This window comes from Candoia aspera, chromosome 1 (genome assembly GCF_035149785.1).
Source record: "Candoia aspera isolate rCanAsp1 chromosome 1, rCanAsp1.hap2, whole genome shotgun sequence".
Taxonomy (NCBI): Eukaryota; Metazoa; Chordata; class Lepidosauria; order Squamata; family Boidae; genus Candoia; species Candoia aspera.
The window spans coordinates 14,734,729-14,748,588 of NC_086153.1; the positions used below are offsets into that span (position 1 = coordinate 14,734,729).

General features: G+C 39.4%; 1 protein-coding gene across 1 annotated transcript in view; it reads right to left on the reverse strand.

The window, feature by feature from the left end:
- Positions 1-13,860, reverse strand: part of SH2B2 (SH2B adaptor protein 2) — a 59,700-nt gene that overhangs the window by 6,117 nt on the left and 39,723 nt on the right. Inside the window, exons 4-8 of the mRNA XM_063297921.1 lie at positions 11,613-11,714; positions 7,681-7,772; positions 5,017-5,111; positions 4,427-4,606; positions 915-1,108 (exon numbers count right to left, since the gene is read on the reverse strand). Of these exons, the coding sequence (XP_063153991.1) occupies positions 915-1,108; positions 4,427-4,606; positions 5,017-5,111; positions 7,681-7,772; positions 11,613-11,714 (663 nt within the window). The remainder of the gene's footprint in view (positions 1-914; positions 1,109-4,426; positions 4,607-5,016; positions 5,112-7,680; positions 7,773-11,612; positions 11,715-13,860) is intronic.

The following is a 13,860-nucleotide window of genomic DNA, read 5'->3' on the forward strand; positions in this document are numbered from 1 at the left end:
CAGCACCTTCCAGTGCAGAGATGTGAACAGAACAATGTGGCAGTCTGTTGCATCTCTCAATGCAGTACACTCAGAACTGTGACCCAGGTAGTTACACAGGGGGCAATGGTAATGATAGCTAAAAGTAAATCTTTGTGAGCAACGTGGCAACAGCTTGTTTCCAGTTTTAGCTAGAAGAAACAAAAGGCAGAAGATTGGCAGATACAGATCCAATATGCTGGATCGGAAGAATGAACCTGTTTACAGTATCAATCAAAGAACAGACACCAAATGTATAAAGGGCTGCTATTTTAAAACATTTTTAAAAAATCCAGATGGCAGCAAAAGAAAAGAACAAGAGAAAGCTCTGTCTGTGTTGATCTACTTATGTCATATTTCTGGCATATGGATACAAAAACTGCCAACATTGTATCTGTTCCATACATGCACAAACACACTATCTCAAACAGTTGTTGCCAGAGCACAGGATCAAGCTCCACTGCATTTTTAAGACAAATTCTGCCATTCCTATCATCTCCCCTTTCCTGTTGAAATGAGTAAGCTATGCACACCTGGTTCCCACATTACACTAAGCTATTGGCTGGGTTTACAGAATATATTAGGCTAAAATCAAACAAACCATGATGTGTGAGCTTAGCGTCTTGAAATCTTGCCAAGTTTCTTTCAACTGGCAGTCATGAAACATTGCACCCAGGCCAAAGGCGTTGGTGGTTTCTAAGGCTTTTTACTCGTTATTTTATAACTATATTCAGGCTTGCTGCCATGTTCCATTAAGGACCTCTGACCAGATGACTTAATTTTCAAGGCAGATTAAAAACTAACGGAAACATGCCCCTATACTTCCTATGGTTTAATACTGGTTTAAATACTAGAAGAAGATAAGAGTTATCCATTCATGAATAAAGATCACTTGCCTTGGCTTTTCCCTGGAAGTTAAAGGTCAGCACATATTCACCAGGCCGTGTTTCGCTCTGCCGAATGACAAACAATCCATGGCTTTTGACTCCACCAAACAGTACTAGCTGGGCTGCTTTGACCCGTGATAGCGTCCCATGGAACCAAGGGAACTCCAAGAGATTGATGTCTGCTTCCGGCTCACTTTCATCTCCTGTCACAGTAGGGAAATAGCAACAGTAAAATACAAAAGCTGAATGCCCTACATTCAGCATAGCATTACATTCACTGCAATCTTATTTGGATGGATGATTGGGTAGAGGATGCAGGACAAATTACTGTAGGCTTTTCCACTTATCAAGACCAATATATGTTTGCACCTAAATGCTCTTTCAACAAAGAGATAAGGTTAATGCTGTCCCTTCAATGAATCAAATGTATCTGTGGATACATCACAGTGCATACTTTTCTACTTCACAGATCAAATTATTTAGAGGTATACATAAACATTATAGTGTATAAATCAGTGCACTTTATATCTGGAACTAACTGAGAGAACTAGTAGGAGTTTGGTTGTGAAATTCAGCAGGAGGAAGAGGGGAAAGAGACCAAAGAACTGTTTTCTTAGGGGCTGCGTGCTCAGCCGTGTGGAATGAAAAGATTATCTCCTGCATAACTGCTAATGGCAAAGGTATGTCCGGAGAGCTGTTGATAGCTCATTGTGGATGACTGACTGAATGCTTCATGCAAGTCACTCAACAAGCAGAGGCTGCTTCTGAATGAATATAAGGCAGACCATTTTCAGACAATGAACAAACAGGGAAAGCTAACAGGAGTTTGGCAGGAGAGCTTAAGAGGAATTTCCCTAACATGTTTTTTCTCTAAATGGTCAGAAGGTATTCAGCTAACCTGAGACTGGAACAAAAGAAATAAAAGCCTTTCTACTTGTAGTCTTTAAGAAACAGAAATGAAGAGGATTGGACACACTCCACTATTATGTCCTTCATGCTTGAAATATGTGTCTAAAAACAATGTTATACATATGCAGCAAGTACAAACTTGCACTGTATAAACTTGAACTAAAAAGCACACGGATTGGAGCAGTTAATGGCAACACTTCAGCTCCTAAGAATGGACAAAAATTTATTAGCCTAATAAATATTACAATAAGACTTGACAGAGGAAACATCCCTCTGTAAGGAAAACAACTGAATAAAGAAGCAAAATGGGAGTAATAACTAGAAATACATAGAAAATATTCTGCACCACTGGCTGTCAAAAATAGCTTTGAGGCCTTTGCAGAAAAAACAGGTTTTAAGTCTTCAATGGCAAAAAAAGAGATACTATTGAATAGAGGGTGTTATCTGTGTAACTGTGCCCTGCAAGAAGGCATTAAGAAGAGTCTTTGTTGTTGCTAACTTACAACTACATGGAACAAATGTGTTGACTGGTTTTATCAGCTCACAGAAGGCATTGTCTGCCAGAATCAGAGATTAACTGTGATAGAATAGCTTCTAAGTTTTATCAATTCCACTGACAATTATCTTTTTCTGCAACTTTGGTCTGAGTTTTCTGAACAAAGGACTGCTGGCAGGAGATGGTTGCACCTTATGAAAACTGGGCAGATGGTGTTGGCCAAAGCAAGTAAGGACCTCGGATAATAATTTTTGCACTGTAAAAAGAAGTATATTCCCTAGTAAACCATTCAGTGAAAAATCAGAAGGAATAAACATCATCACTTTCAGTGTTTGTACATTGTTACCATATGGGAAATAAACAAGATGAGCCTAAACTCATAGCACAGGAAGTCAAAATGATTTAACATACATTACTGAGAATCAGAGTATAGCAACTGAAGGACACAATTTATTTAAAAGGAACCAGTATTCCAATTCCCAATGCTAACAAAATGCTAACAGGTAAGTAAGGTGGAACTACTGAACTCTTATTGGGGCTCAGTCTTCTCCAGCATGAGGTTATGAATCAAAACTGAGGATCAAAAACTGAGACTGATAAACCTTTGTGCATTATCTCTCCTGGAGAATGGGTGAAATGCCAGGTGAATGGAGGAGGGCAAGTTTTCAGTTTTCAAAAAGAGAGAAAAAAAGAGAATCCAGGGAACTACAGAGCGCTTAGAAACCTAGGAAAGCACTAGACCAAATAATAAGTGGTTGAACTCTGAGCACCTGAAGAAACAAAGCTGTGCTTACCAGAAGATAGCATGGCCTTATCAAAAACAAGTCTTATTAAGCTAGCTGTACCTTATATTTTACTACACAACTTCCTTATTAGGTTGTGGGCATGCTATGGACAAATATATATCTTGATTTCGGGAAGGCACTTGACGAAGATATTCTTCCAAGCAAGTGAATTCAGCATGGGTTGAATAGCATGTCTATAAAATATTTCTACAACTGGCTCAAAAACTACTAAGTGTCATCAACAGTCCTTCATCAGACTGGAAGAAAATATAGAATGGGTGCCACAAGATTCACTTCTGGGGCTTGTACTCTTCAAATTTTTTATTGATGACTGGAATGAAAAGATGGAGAGGATGCTTATCAAATTTGAAGATAACACAAAATTGGGTAAGAAAACTAATATAATTGAAGATAAAAATAACATGCAAATAAACTTTCTAGAAGTAGACGTTCAACAGTGGAAACACTGCCCAAAGAGATGATGAAATTCTCTTCACTGGATATCATCTTGTGGAGGCTACACAGCTGTCAGGCTTCATACCAGGCATGGCTGTAAATCTCAGCTCTCCAGATATTTAACCCTTTATTTAAGACTTGGGTTACTTGGCAGAAGGCTGTCATATTGCTAGACAAAATTTGTCTCTTCAATACTGACCAGAATTAAGTCAGTTACTCACAGATTATTTACCTACTGAAGTACATAGAAACTATGCCTGTATAAAGGTCTGTACTCCAAGACTTATGTTCTTGATTTTTTTCTCCTACCTTCTTGGCTGTTCTCTTGATAGCCTTGGAAGGCACCCAGAATATATTGACAATGTTCCTCTCTAGCTTGAGAATCATAGGTTCCTACATTACCAACTTTATTCATTACAAAAGCCAACTTGTCAATATGTTTTTATTTCATTTTATATTTTTTTGCTGTACAGAGCAGAAGTTGGACTTGATGGTTTAAATAAGCCTGTCCAACCCTATGATTCTGTCATACTAGACTTGCCCATCTAGCTCATTACTGCAACCTAGTTTCACTTAGCAGCCCCCTCAGGATTTCCAACTGTTCCTAGCCTTTTTGTCATAAATAATTGGAACAACTCTGAAATTGCTAAGAATGTGAGGAAAGGGTGTTAATAACAAAATACAACTTTTAGCAAAATTGTTAATTGTTGACACACATGATTCAATACTTTGTAGTGTACACAGTGCTAGCAATATATCTAAAAAGAAGAAGAAACATACTTTTTTGGGTGGGAGAATGAAGAGCTGATGTTTTCTAAGCTGTGAAAAAAATAAAATTCTAGCTCCAGATCATCAGAGGAGCAGAACTACAATACCTGCTGTGTGATTGCTGTTGGCTGGAGACTCCAGTGTCTGCAAAAAGTTCTCTAATGGCACATGTGCTCTATATTCCCCTGCAGAGATCCTGCCATGTGGTGCTGTGACAATTGTGGCAGCATTTGATATGCTATCTGAGGCAGTAGAGCCAGCACATCTATCCTGACACCGCATCACATCTGGAAGATAATTTTATTTTCTTTTTAAAAAATGCATTGCTGCTTTTCAAAACCACATTTTCCTATGACAGTAGACTTACAGGCTCAAGGCTCCCAATTGCCTCAAATCATTATTTCTTTCATTACAATTTTTAAAGATGCTGTTTCACTTCCTTGAGATACCTGTTTAACCAGGGATAACAAGCCAAAAGAAAAGTTTATGAATGCCCCAGGCTCTTTCCTATCACTTGCATTCTGCTACAATAAAAATTAATACCTCCAGTTGGAGACTGGCAAAATTCAAACAAAACTTTTTGCTATGTGTGGGTACCTGAAAATTAAACTTTTACCAAAATCAGTGTTTAAACAAAATAACAGAGGTCTGAACTAATTTTTAAGACAACCCTTTTTTAAAAAAAAAATCTTATTACCATCAGGCAGGAACTCACAGCTACAAGATGACACTCTGCTTGGCAGGCAAGCTCCTTGGGTGCAGGAAGAGAGTTCAATGTCATCACCACTGTCCCTGGAAAGGAGAGAAGAGTGGGCGTTTGGACAGGGGATGATGCTGCACCAGTGAGTTTCTGCAGCTGTTTGCTGAGCACTGGAAGGAAGGGTAGAGCAGAGGAGGGGATGCAAAGTTATCATTCACCAATTAGAGAGGATTCCCACATTTTTTTTAAAATCTTACTAAAAGTCCAGAAATGGTAACCTTTTACATCTGTACAGAGCTGGGTATGGGAAAGCTCTCCTTTGTCTACTCACATTCACTCACCTTTGGCCCATAAATTAAGACTGTGAGAGGGGAAACTGACTCTTCCTTACCTTTTCCAAACCTGGAGGAATAGTATCCTGGTTCATATGTATGGCAATTATTATAATGGCAGGAGGAGTGAATGCTTAGCCAGTCTGTGGGGAGACCTAAGCAGCATGGCAAAGGGGGCAGTAGAGTAGTTAAAAATGTGTGTGCTTGCTACTCATTTCCTTCCCTTGCTGATCCTTGCCTACCCATACAGAAAGCTAATATGGAGATCTGACAATATCTACAGAGTCAAAGCACTCTTCTCTCTTTTGGGAGGGCTGGGAGAAATAGAAGGCTATAGGTAATCATGAGTACAGAGGCTCTCCCCTATCATTTGTCCCTAGCAGTTGACAACACAAGATAAATTATTTTTGGATACTGAGGTTCTAATCCTTACTATCATGGCTAATAGGAGGTCTGCCAAGTTGGAGCAAAAGTTTATTTAATTTGTCATTCTGTTCCTCAGAACTGTCACCCACAAGGCTCCAGGAGAAAACAGCCTTTAGGTCATGGATGGGCCATCTCTGGCCCCAGAACACTAGTGAATTTCAACTCTTGCTGCAGATCCTCCTTTGACTATAACTACTGAAAATCGATGCCACAATTCCCCACCCATTCTGAGGCAGCAAACAAATGAATACTACAGTATACAGGTATACTTTAAAAGGTAGCATAACACGTTGACAAAGAAAACTCCCAATGGGCACAAATAGAAGGGAAAATATACTGGCAATGTGTTTCCTTTTCCAGTACAGAATACTCTGAATCAACTAGAATTCAGAGATCAGCTTCTTCAGAGGCTTGGTAAGAGCAGAAAAGGCTACCTGCTGTCTCTGTATGAAAACATTGTGTGTGTTGCCTTTCAGCCAATCAACGCAGGGTTTGTGTCATTGAATCAGATAATCACTATTGATTGAAACTACAGCAGAACTGCCTACAGCTTGTCCATTAAATTTTCTTTTTTCTAGAGGAGACTATTGTTCATTCTAATCATTATTCAATCTGATCCTTTTTATTTTTGTTAAATGCTATGAATTGAATGTGAGAACTTCTGTATAGAAAGCACATACTTTAGGGCTACCAGTTCTAGGCTGCAAATCTGGACAATGGCTAGATGGCTGAGAAGAGAGTTTCCTGTAATTCTCTGCTGCCTTCTAGTGGCTGCGCAGATTTTTGCAGCATAGATATGGTAGCCCTAGTAGACTTGACTAGTCCAGAACTGTAGCATTCACAAAAAGCCAATCACCCTAACTTTACACAGTTGAAAGAAGCAGTAGCTACCATTCTACTTGCAAATAGATGGTAGATAGATAGATAGATAGATAGATAGATAGACAGACAGACAGACAGACAGACAGACAGACAGACAGACAGATAGATATTGCCTGCAAAAATCCCTGCACCTTTTGATTTCAAGCTTTTAAAAATAAACATCAAGTTAAATGAGCAGCTGGCAAATGTCCAAGCAAAGTGCCATTGTTTGAGAAAGTTTCTGCACCCCATAAAGTCTGACAAAACCAAAATGCTAGCTAGCCATAGCCTAATGCTTTGTTTCAGAAGCTGTCCACCAGCCCAGAGAAAAAGACAAAGATAACATGAGTAGTAAAGAGCATACTGGGAGCTAATAAGAGTACTGAGAAGATACCTCAATGGTTTGCCTTCTGCTAAATGAGTATTTTGTGACTGCCACATCCACCAGTGTCCATTCTGTGAATAGGCAGATCCCCTGGGAAAGTCATTTTACGATCACACCAGTTGCACACTCTCAACATTTCAAAATGTGCCTAACGGCCCAAAAAGGTTTCTACTCTTGTTCTACATGTTTACCTTCTAAAAATGGATTTAGTTTTACAAAAGAGAATAAATACTTAAATATCCCTAGCACACCCAAAAAACAGCACACATTTAAAATAGCAAATTTCTCTCAACAGTCACCAAAAGTAAGGCTTCTTTAATCTGGGAGAAAAATTTGCAAAGAAGCAGTTAGACAAGTGCATTTGAGCTCAAAAAATTCATCATTGAGTGACAGCAGTGCACAAAAAAGGTTCAGTCTTTTTCAGTGACTCAGTGCTCACTTGCCAAATCTTCCAAGGTGGTGACAGAGCAATGGCTCTGACACGGTTCTTAAAACCCAGATGAATGTAAGCAATACAGAAAATAACCTAATCAGAAAATCCAAGGGAATCCTGCTACTACTGATCTGTGAGATAGTCTCATTTCCATACTGAGCTATTCTAGCAATTCAGGGACACTGGTTAAGCATGCCCACAATCAGGTCACCATGACATCTTACCCAGGATCTATGCAGTCTTGTATGTCCGCCACCCAGGAATGTTTCTGCAATGAATCAATCGTTTCAAGAATATATTCAGCACCGTTTTCTACCTAGATGGAAAATGTATATATTATGAACATACCGACATTACGGAAAGCTATTATTTTGGTGACTTTTAATGCAAAACACACCCTTCCTTTCTTCACAGTACAACAGCCCAACTGGGGCTTATCTGGATCCAGAGCAACTGCAGAAAGATATGGAGCAGGTCACTGAATTCACACCTAATCCTAAGCTACAAATAAGCAAACCACATTATGTCTAATTATGATGTGTGAGCCTCTCACAGAAATATCTGACCTTATGGAGGTGCAAACAAACAGGAAATTCTGCTATGGAAAGAGATTATTTCAAAGCTGCTTGTGTGAGAGAACTTCCTGCTGGACTGTGCATACATCTTGGTGGGAAAGAAGAAGAGGGCTATTCATGTGTATTAAAGGTATCAAAGGAGAAGCTAAGTGAGCAGCAGAAAGGTAGCATAAAGCTAGAATCCTAGCTCCCAACCTCTTGATCCTGTAGCAAAAGGGATTTTTAATATTCCCTTTCTATCTAGTCTGGTATAAAATCTATTACCAACAAAAACATGATGAGATAACAGAAGGGCTACCAGATCTGGGCTGAATAACTCCCAATAATCACTAGGTAACAGTAAAGAAATGCAGAAGACAGTAACTCTTTCCTGTCATCTACCCATTTCCAAACTCTTGGACTTCAGAATCTGAGTCCTTTTAAGAACATGACAATTGTTTTGCTGGATTGGGCTCAACCTCAGCTCACATACAGACCTAAGGTTATTATATTTCTATTTGGATTTTATTCAAAATAACATATAACCATCCATGTTCATTGTAGAGTGACACTGTGAGAGGGTACTGGGTTATGAGGTAGGTCACTTATCCTGGATTATTCAATGAGCGTTATTGGATTTGAATCTGGGGCTGCCTGGTCCTGCTTTAAAACTACCTGCCACCATATTGCCTAGAACAGTGTTTCTCAACCTCAGCAGCTCAGCTGAAGTCTACACATCTTAAAGTGGCTGGGGTTGGGAAACACTAGGCTAGAACACACCTGAGATGATAAAATAGCCTGTACCGTTTTGGACTGCAAATGGAGGGACACTTGTGAAAGCTCCATGATGCTAGAAATTCCTTACGAACAGAAAAGCAGCTAGCAGGTAAACAAGTATGTTGAATACTTGTAGTGCTAACTTTCTTTTTTACAGGGTGTTCTTCTACAGAGACTTAGAGAGGATTTACAACTGAACCTGGAGGTTTCAGCATAACTAATACATACCTGCCAGATATAGGCTGCAAAAATACAGACAATCATCAGATGGCAGGAATGGGTTATAGCTTTAGATACCTCTTGGGTTCCTTGTAATGATCATCCAGATTTTTGCAGCCCAGATATGGTGGCCCTAGCTAAGAGCCACTGGGAACTATCTATTAACTTTCCAGAGACTCAGCACTCTTCTGTTAAAGGCAAACTTTATCCACTGCTTGTATTGTTATAAACTTGCTGTGTATGTGAACAAAGCAAAAAATATGAAAAGCATTTTGTAGCAGTGATGTCCTCAAGTTAATTAATGCATCAGCTCCAGAAGTACTGCTTGCTTGGATAAGTGTCAATGCTAATTATTACTGAGGGCTGAATTAAAAACAAATAAATTGCCAGCATAGGAACTGGATCTGCAGTGAAATCAGTGTTTCTTTCCCTGCATGCCTAATCCAGTTCCCTCTCACCTATTTTATGATAATAATACAAATAATTACATAAACAATGTTACATTGTGACTTTGAATTTTAGCAGACTAAAAGTCAAATCTATTGATAAAAGGAGCAGAGAAGGAAAGACTGACTTTTCAGTCAACAAAAAACCTGATAGGCAGGTATGTTCACTGCTGGTAGGTAGGTAGGTAGGTAGGTAGGTAGGTAGGTAGATAGATAGATAGATAGATAGATAGATAGATAGAAAGAAAAGGTGGGATAATAGTAATTATTATTATTATTATTTTATCTTGTGCTAGATCAGTTTTTCCCAACCTAGTGCCCTCCAGATAAGTTGGAACAAGAGTTCCTAAAATTCTTGGCCAGCAAGGAACACGGACTGGGAATTATGGAAGGTGTAATTCCAACCTATTTGGGGGGCACCAGCTTGGGGAAGGTTCTGCCTTTATTTCTATGAACACCAGACAATTCAGAGAACCAGCATAACATGTTTTTTTAGAAGCTCCTGAAACAGACACAGAAATTAAATTAAATCCAGCACCCAGAGATTTCTAAAGACAAAGCAAACACCAAGGTTCTTGCTCCTCACAAAAGCCCCTTTTATTCCCCCTGAATTGGGAACTGGAGCTTGGATAGAAGTTTGTTGATTTGTCAGAAAACTGCTCAGGCAGCAGCTAGGCCAGTTGCCATGGCAACAGCCACAGCCACAGGGCATCCTTTCAGTCCAGTTAGTTCGGGGCTTATTCGGCAATGCTGCAATTTTAATGAAAAGGGGAAAGGAAAGCTTATTAAAATACATAAACTGGAAGGGAAAGAGCTGGGCAAATGCTTGAAAACAGCTCTGCATTTCCTGTTTTTAAAATTGAGTACTATTGTGATCTAGGCACAGAGGTTCTTGCTCTGCTACAAAGCTCACAGCCTGAATGCATCACGCACCCACACAAACACAGACACAGACACAGGCTTTATTACAAAAGCCAAAAGTCTTGTGACAAGTTAAGGTTAACAAGTTTATCACAGCCTATGCTTTTGTGGATATAGCCCACTTCATCATAAGCATTAAGTGGTCTATGGCCCATGGAAATGAATGCTATAAATGTATTTTTAACACAAAATTTTATCTTGTTTTCAATATGACTACCCTTCCCGAAGCCATAGCCTTGAAAATTGTTGCGAAGATAAGATGCTCTGAGTTCCTCTGAGGCAAGGCAAGGCAGGGCAAAATAAAGAGAAATAAAGACAAGACAACAAAGAAGGAACATTCTGTAAATGCATTACATTTGGTGGCCATCTATAGTTTTTCCAGATATAAGCCCATGGACTCTGCTGTGCATTCAGCAGTTCCTTGCAAGTGCAAAAAAGTAAAGACAATACAAGTGAGAAAACAACTCCTCAGAGTTCTTTTTATTTCTAATCCTATGGTTGAGGAGCATGGGCAATTTTTTCTTCAGGAGGGGCTGAAGAGAAGCTCTTAAGGGGCATTCCTAGACTGGATTTTTATGCTGAAAGTGAACTATAGTACCCATATATTAATGCTCCTCCTGACACTCACACACAGTGCACACTCTGAAGAAAACTATTCTTTTTCCCTCCATGGGAAAGAAACCTCTTCACAACAAAAGAAAGAGTGGGGACATTCAAGTACCTAACATTCAATCTGAAATGATACTGGCAAGATCCACCAAGGATCTGGGTTTAGGTTCTGCTGAACCATGGCTGGTACAAAACATTTGGCAGAACATCCAGTATTGATCTGTTCTAGATTCAATACTAAACATTCTTCCCATTTCAGCACACTCCTATTTTCTTCCCCTGCTTTATAGCCCTTTGGTTTGCTGGAACTGTATACTCCTTATTCAGACTCTGTCCTATACTTGGTTTTTGTTATCAGTCCATTCTGCAGGAAGATGAAATAGTGCTTTCAAAATACCCACAAGTAAAAATCAGCCACCATGACAGTTTCATATACAAGTTACTGGACCTAGAGTAACATTACTGAGGCTTGTGAAGAAAACTCTGCTCTTGCACAGGGTGTTTTAATCCCACTATACCTAAATCAGCCAAGATCTGCAAGATGCTCTTACTATTTGTTTGTAGAATGTGTCATCTGGAACACCTGGAGCACACATATTCTGGGATGCTTTGCAGGCCACACTGCCTTACCTTCAGCACAAAGGTGTTATCCTTGTCTGGCATCTCCAAAGGCATAGTTGTGCGGACCTCAATAATAGCCGATAGAGGGATGCTGACCTTCGCTTTGGAAGCCTGAAAGGCCAAACAGATATAAAGAGATTTAAAGAAAACCTAATGACAAAAACTGAATTTTTGCTCTGAAGCATACCAAGGCAGTTAAAAAGCATGCAAATTTTATACTGGCCTATGCCATTATTAAAACTTATCGTGTCCCTTGTGCTTTCCAGTAACTCCAAATGCTTTTAATTAAAAACATCATATCCAGTGGGAAATAGAAGTTAATATATTTAATATTCATATCTCCACACAGTGTTGTATTATGGCTTCAGCATCAACCTTTCCTAATTTTCTTTCAAAAATAACAAAATCTTGATGTGGATAAACACAATGTAATTACTTTCAGTATCTATTTTAGAAATAATAATTAAAGCAGAAGGAACTAAGAAAGAGCCAAAGAAAGTTAAAGTAAAAGGGTTTGATAAAGACAAGAAAGCCGCTGTTATAAATAAAATGAACCTGACTGGCTCGGATGGTACACTTCCCGGTAGATTATACACACAAACGAATTCCATGTCAAGCTCTTTGAATAATATACTCTTTTTAAAACAAAAGGTATGTAGATTGCGAATCCAAGACACAAAAGGGTTGAAGAAATTGGAGCCAAAGAACCTCAGAAGGCACAAGCAGTTCTTTTATTCTTGCAAGTAGGGAGATCTTCTCAATGGGACATCTCCAAAGGGATACAAATAAAGGCAAAATATTTATCCAGCCTAGAGAGGAAGCAATATTGCCATATTATTCAGTATCCTAGCAGTAACTTGTAACCGTTAATAATTGTTTATAGCAGTTATGATTGCTCATTTAATTGTTTCTCTGTTCCCATGCCCAAAATAATTATGTTTCTTAATGCTGGAAATTGCCAGTTAAGCCAAATCAGCAGATCAGTTAATTGGGCCAGACGTGAAGGCCTAAGGAAAAGGGGGATAGCATTCACTAAACTTTATTACAGTTAAACAATTTCCCCCCTTTTGTGCTTTTTAGCTCAACCTACTCGAATGAGAAACTCCATAATCCACTATGGCAAGTTGATACAATAAGGTAATCAATATGGTAAATGTAACTCTAAAATATATTAACACATATTGAACTTTTTCTATGTTGTTCATATTGGAATATGGGGTACGCTACATTATACCTCATTTCCCCACAGGAAGAGTACAACACATCCTATTTCCCAGAAACAAGTGCAGAAGTAGCTCTTAATCTGGAAAGGAGTATGGAGATAGCCTTGAAGAAGGTATGTGGCAGCTGCTAGGAAAACAGGAATCTAGCCTGGGAAACAGGAAGCCGTGAGAAAGAAACTCAAGATTGTCCCACCTTGACTCTCTAGTATAAGACAGAGGGAAGAGGAAATGATCAGGTTTCAAGATTCTGTGGTTATAGCCTGTTGTTGTTTATTCGTTTACTCGCTTCCGACTCTTCGTGACTTCATGGACCAGCCCACGCCAGAGCTTCCTGTCAGTCGTCAACACCCCCAGCTCCCCCAGGGACGAGTCCATCACCTCTAGAATATCATCCATCCACCTTGCCCTTGGTCGGCCCCTCTTCCTTTTGCCCTCCACTCTCCCTAGCATCAGCATCTTCTCCAGGGTGCCCTGTCTTCTCATTATGTGGCCAAAGTATTTCAGTTTTGCCTTTAATATCATTCCCTCAAGTGAGCAGTCTGGGTTTATTTCCTGGAGGATGGACTGGTTTGATCTTCTGGCAGTCCAAGGCACTCTCAGAATTTTCCTCCAACACCACAGTTCAAAAGCATCGATCTTCCTTCTCTCAGCCTTCCTTATGGACCAGCTCTCGTAGCCATATGTTACTACGGGGAACACCATTGCTTTAACTATGCGGACCTTTGTTGTCAGTGTGATGTCTCTGCTCTTAACTATTTTATCAAGATTTGTCATTGCTCTTCTCCCAAGGATTAAGCGTCTTCTGATTTCCTGACTGCAGTCAGCATCTACAGTAATCTTCGCACCTAGTAATACAAAGTCTTTCACTGCTTCTACATTTTCTCCCTCCATTTGCCAGTTATCAATCAAGCTGCTTGCCATAATCTTGGTTTTTTTGAGGTTTAGCTGCAAGGCAGCTTTTGCACTTTCTTCTTTCACTTTCATCATAAGGCTCCTCAGTTCCTCTTTGCTTTCAGCCATCAAAGTGGTATCAT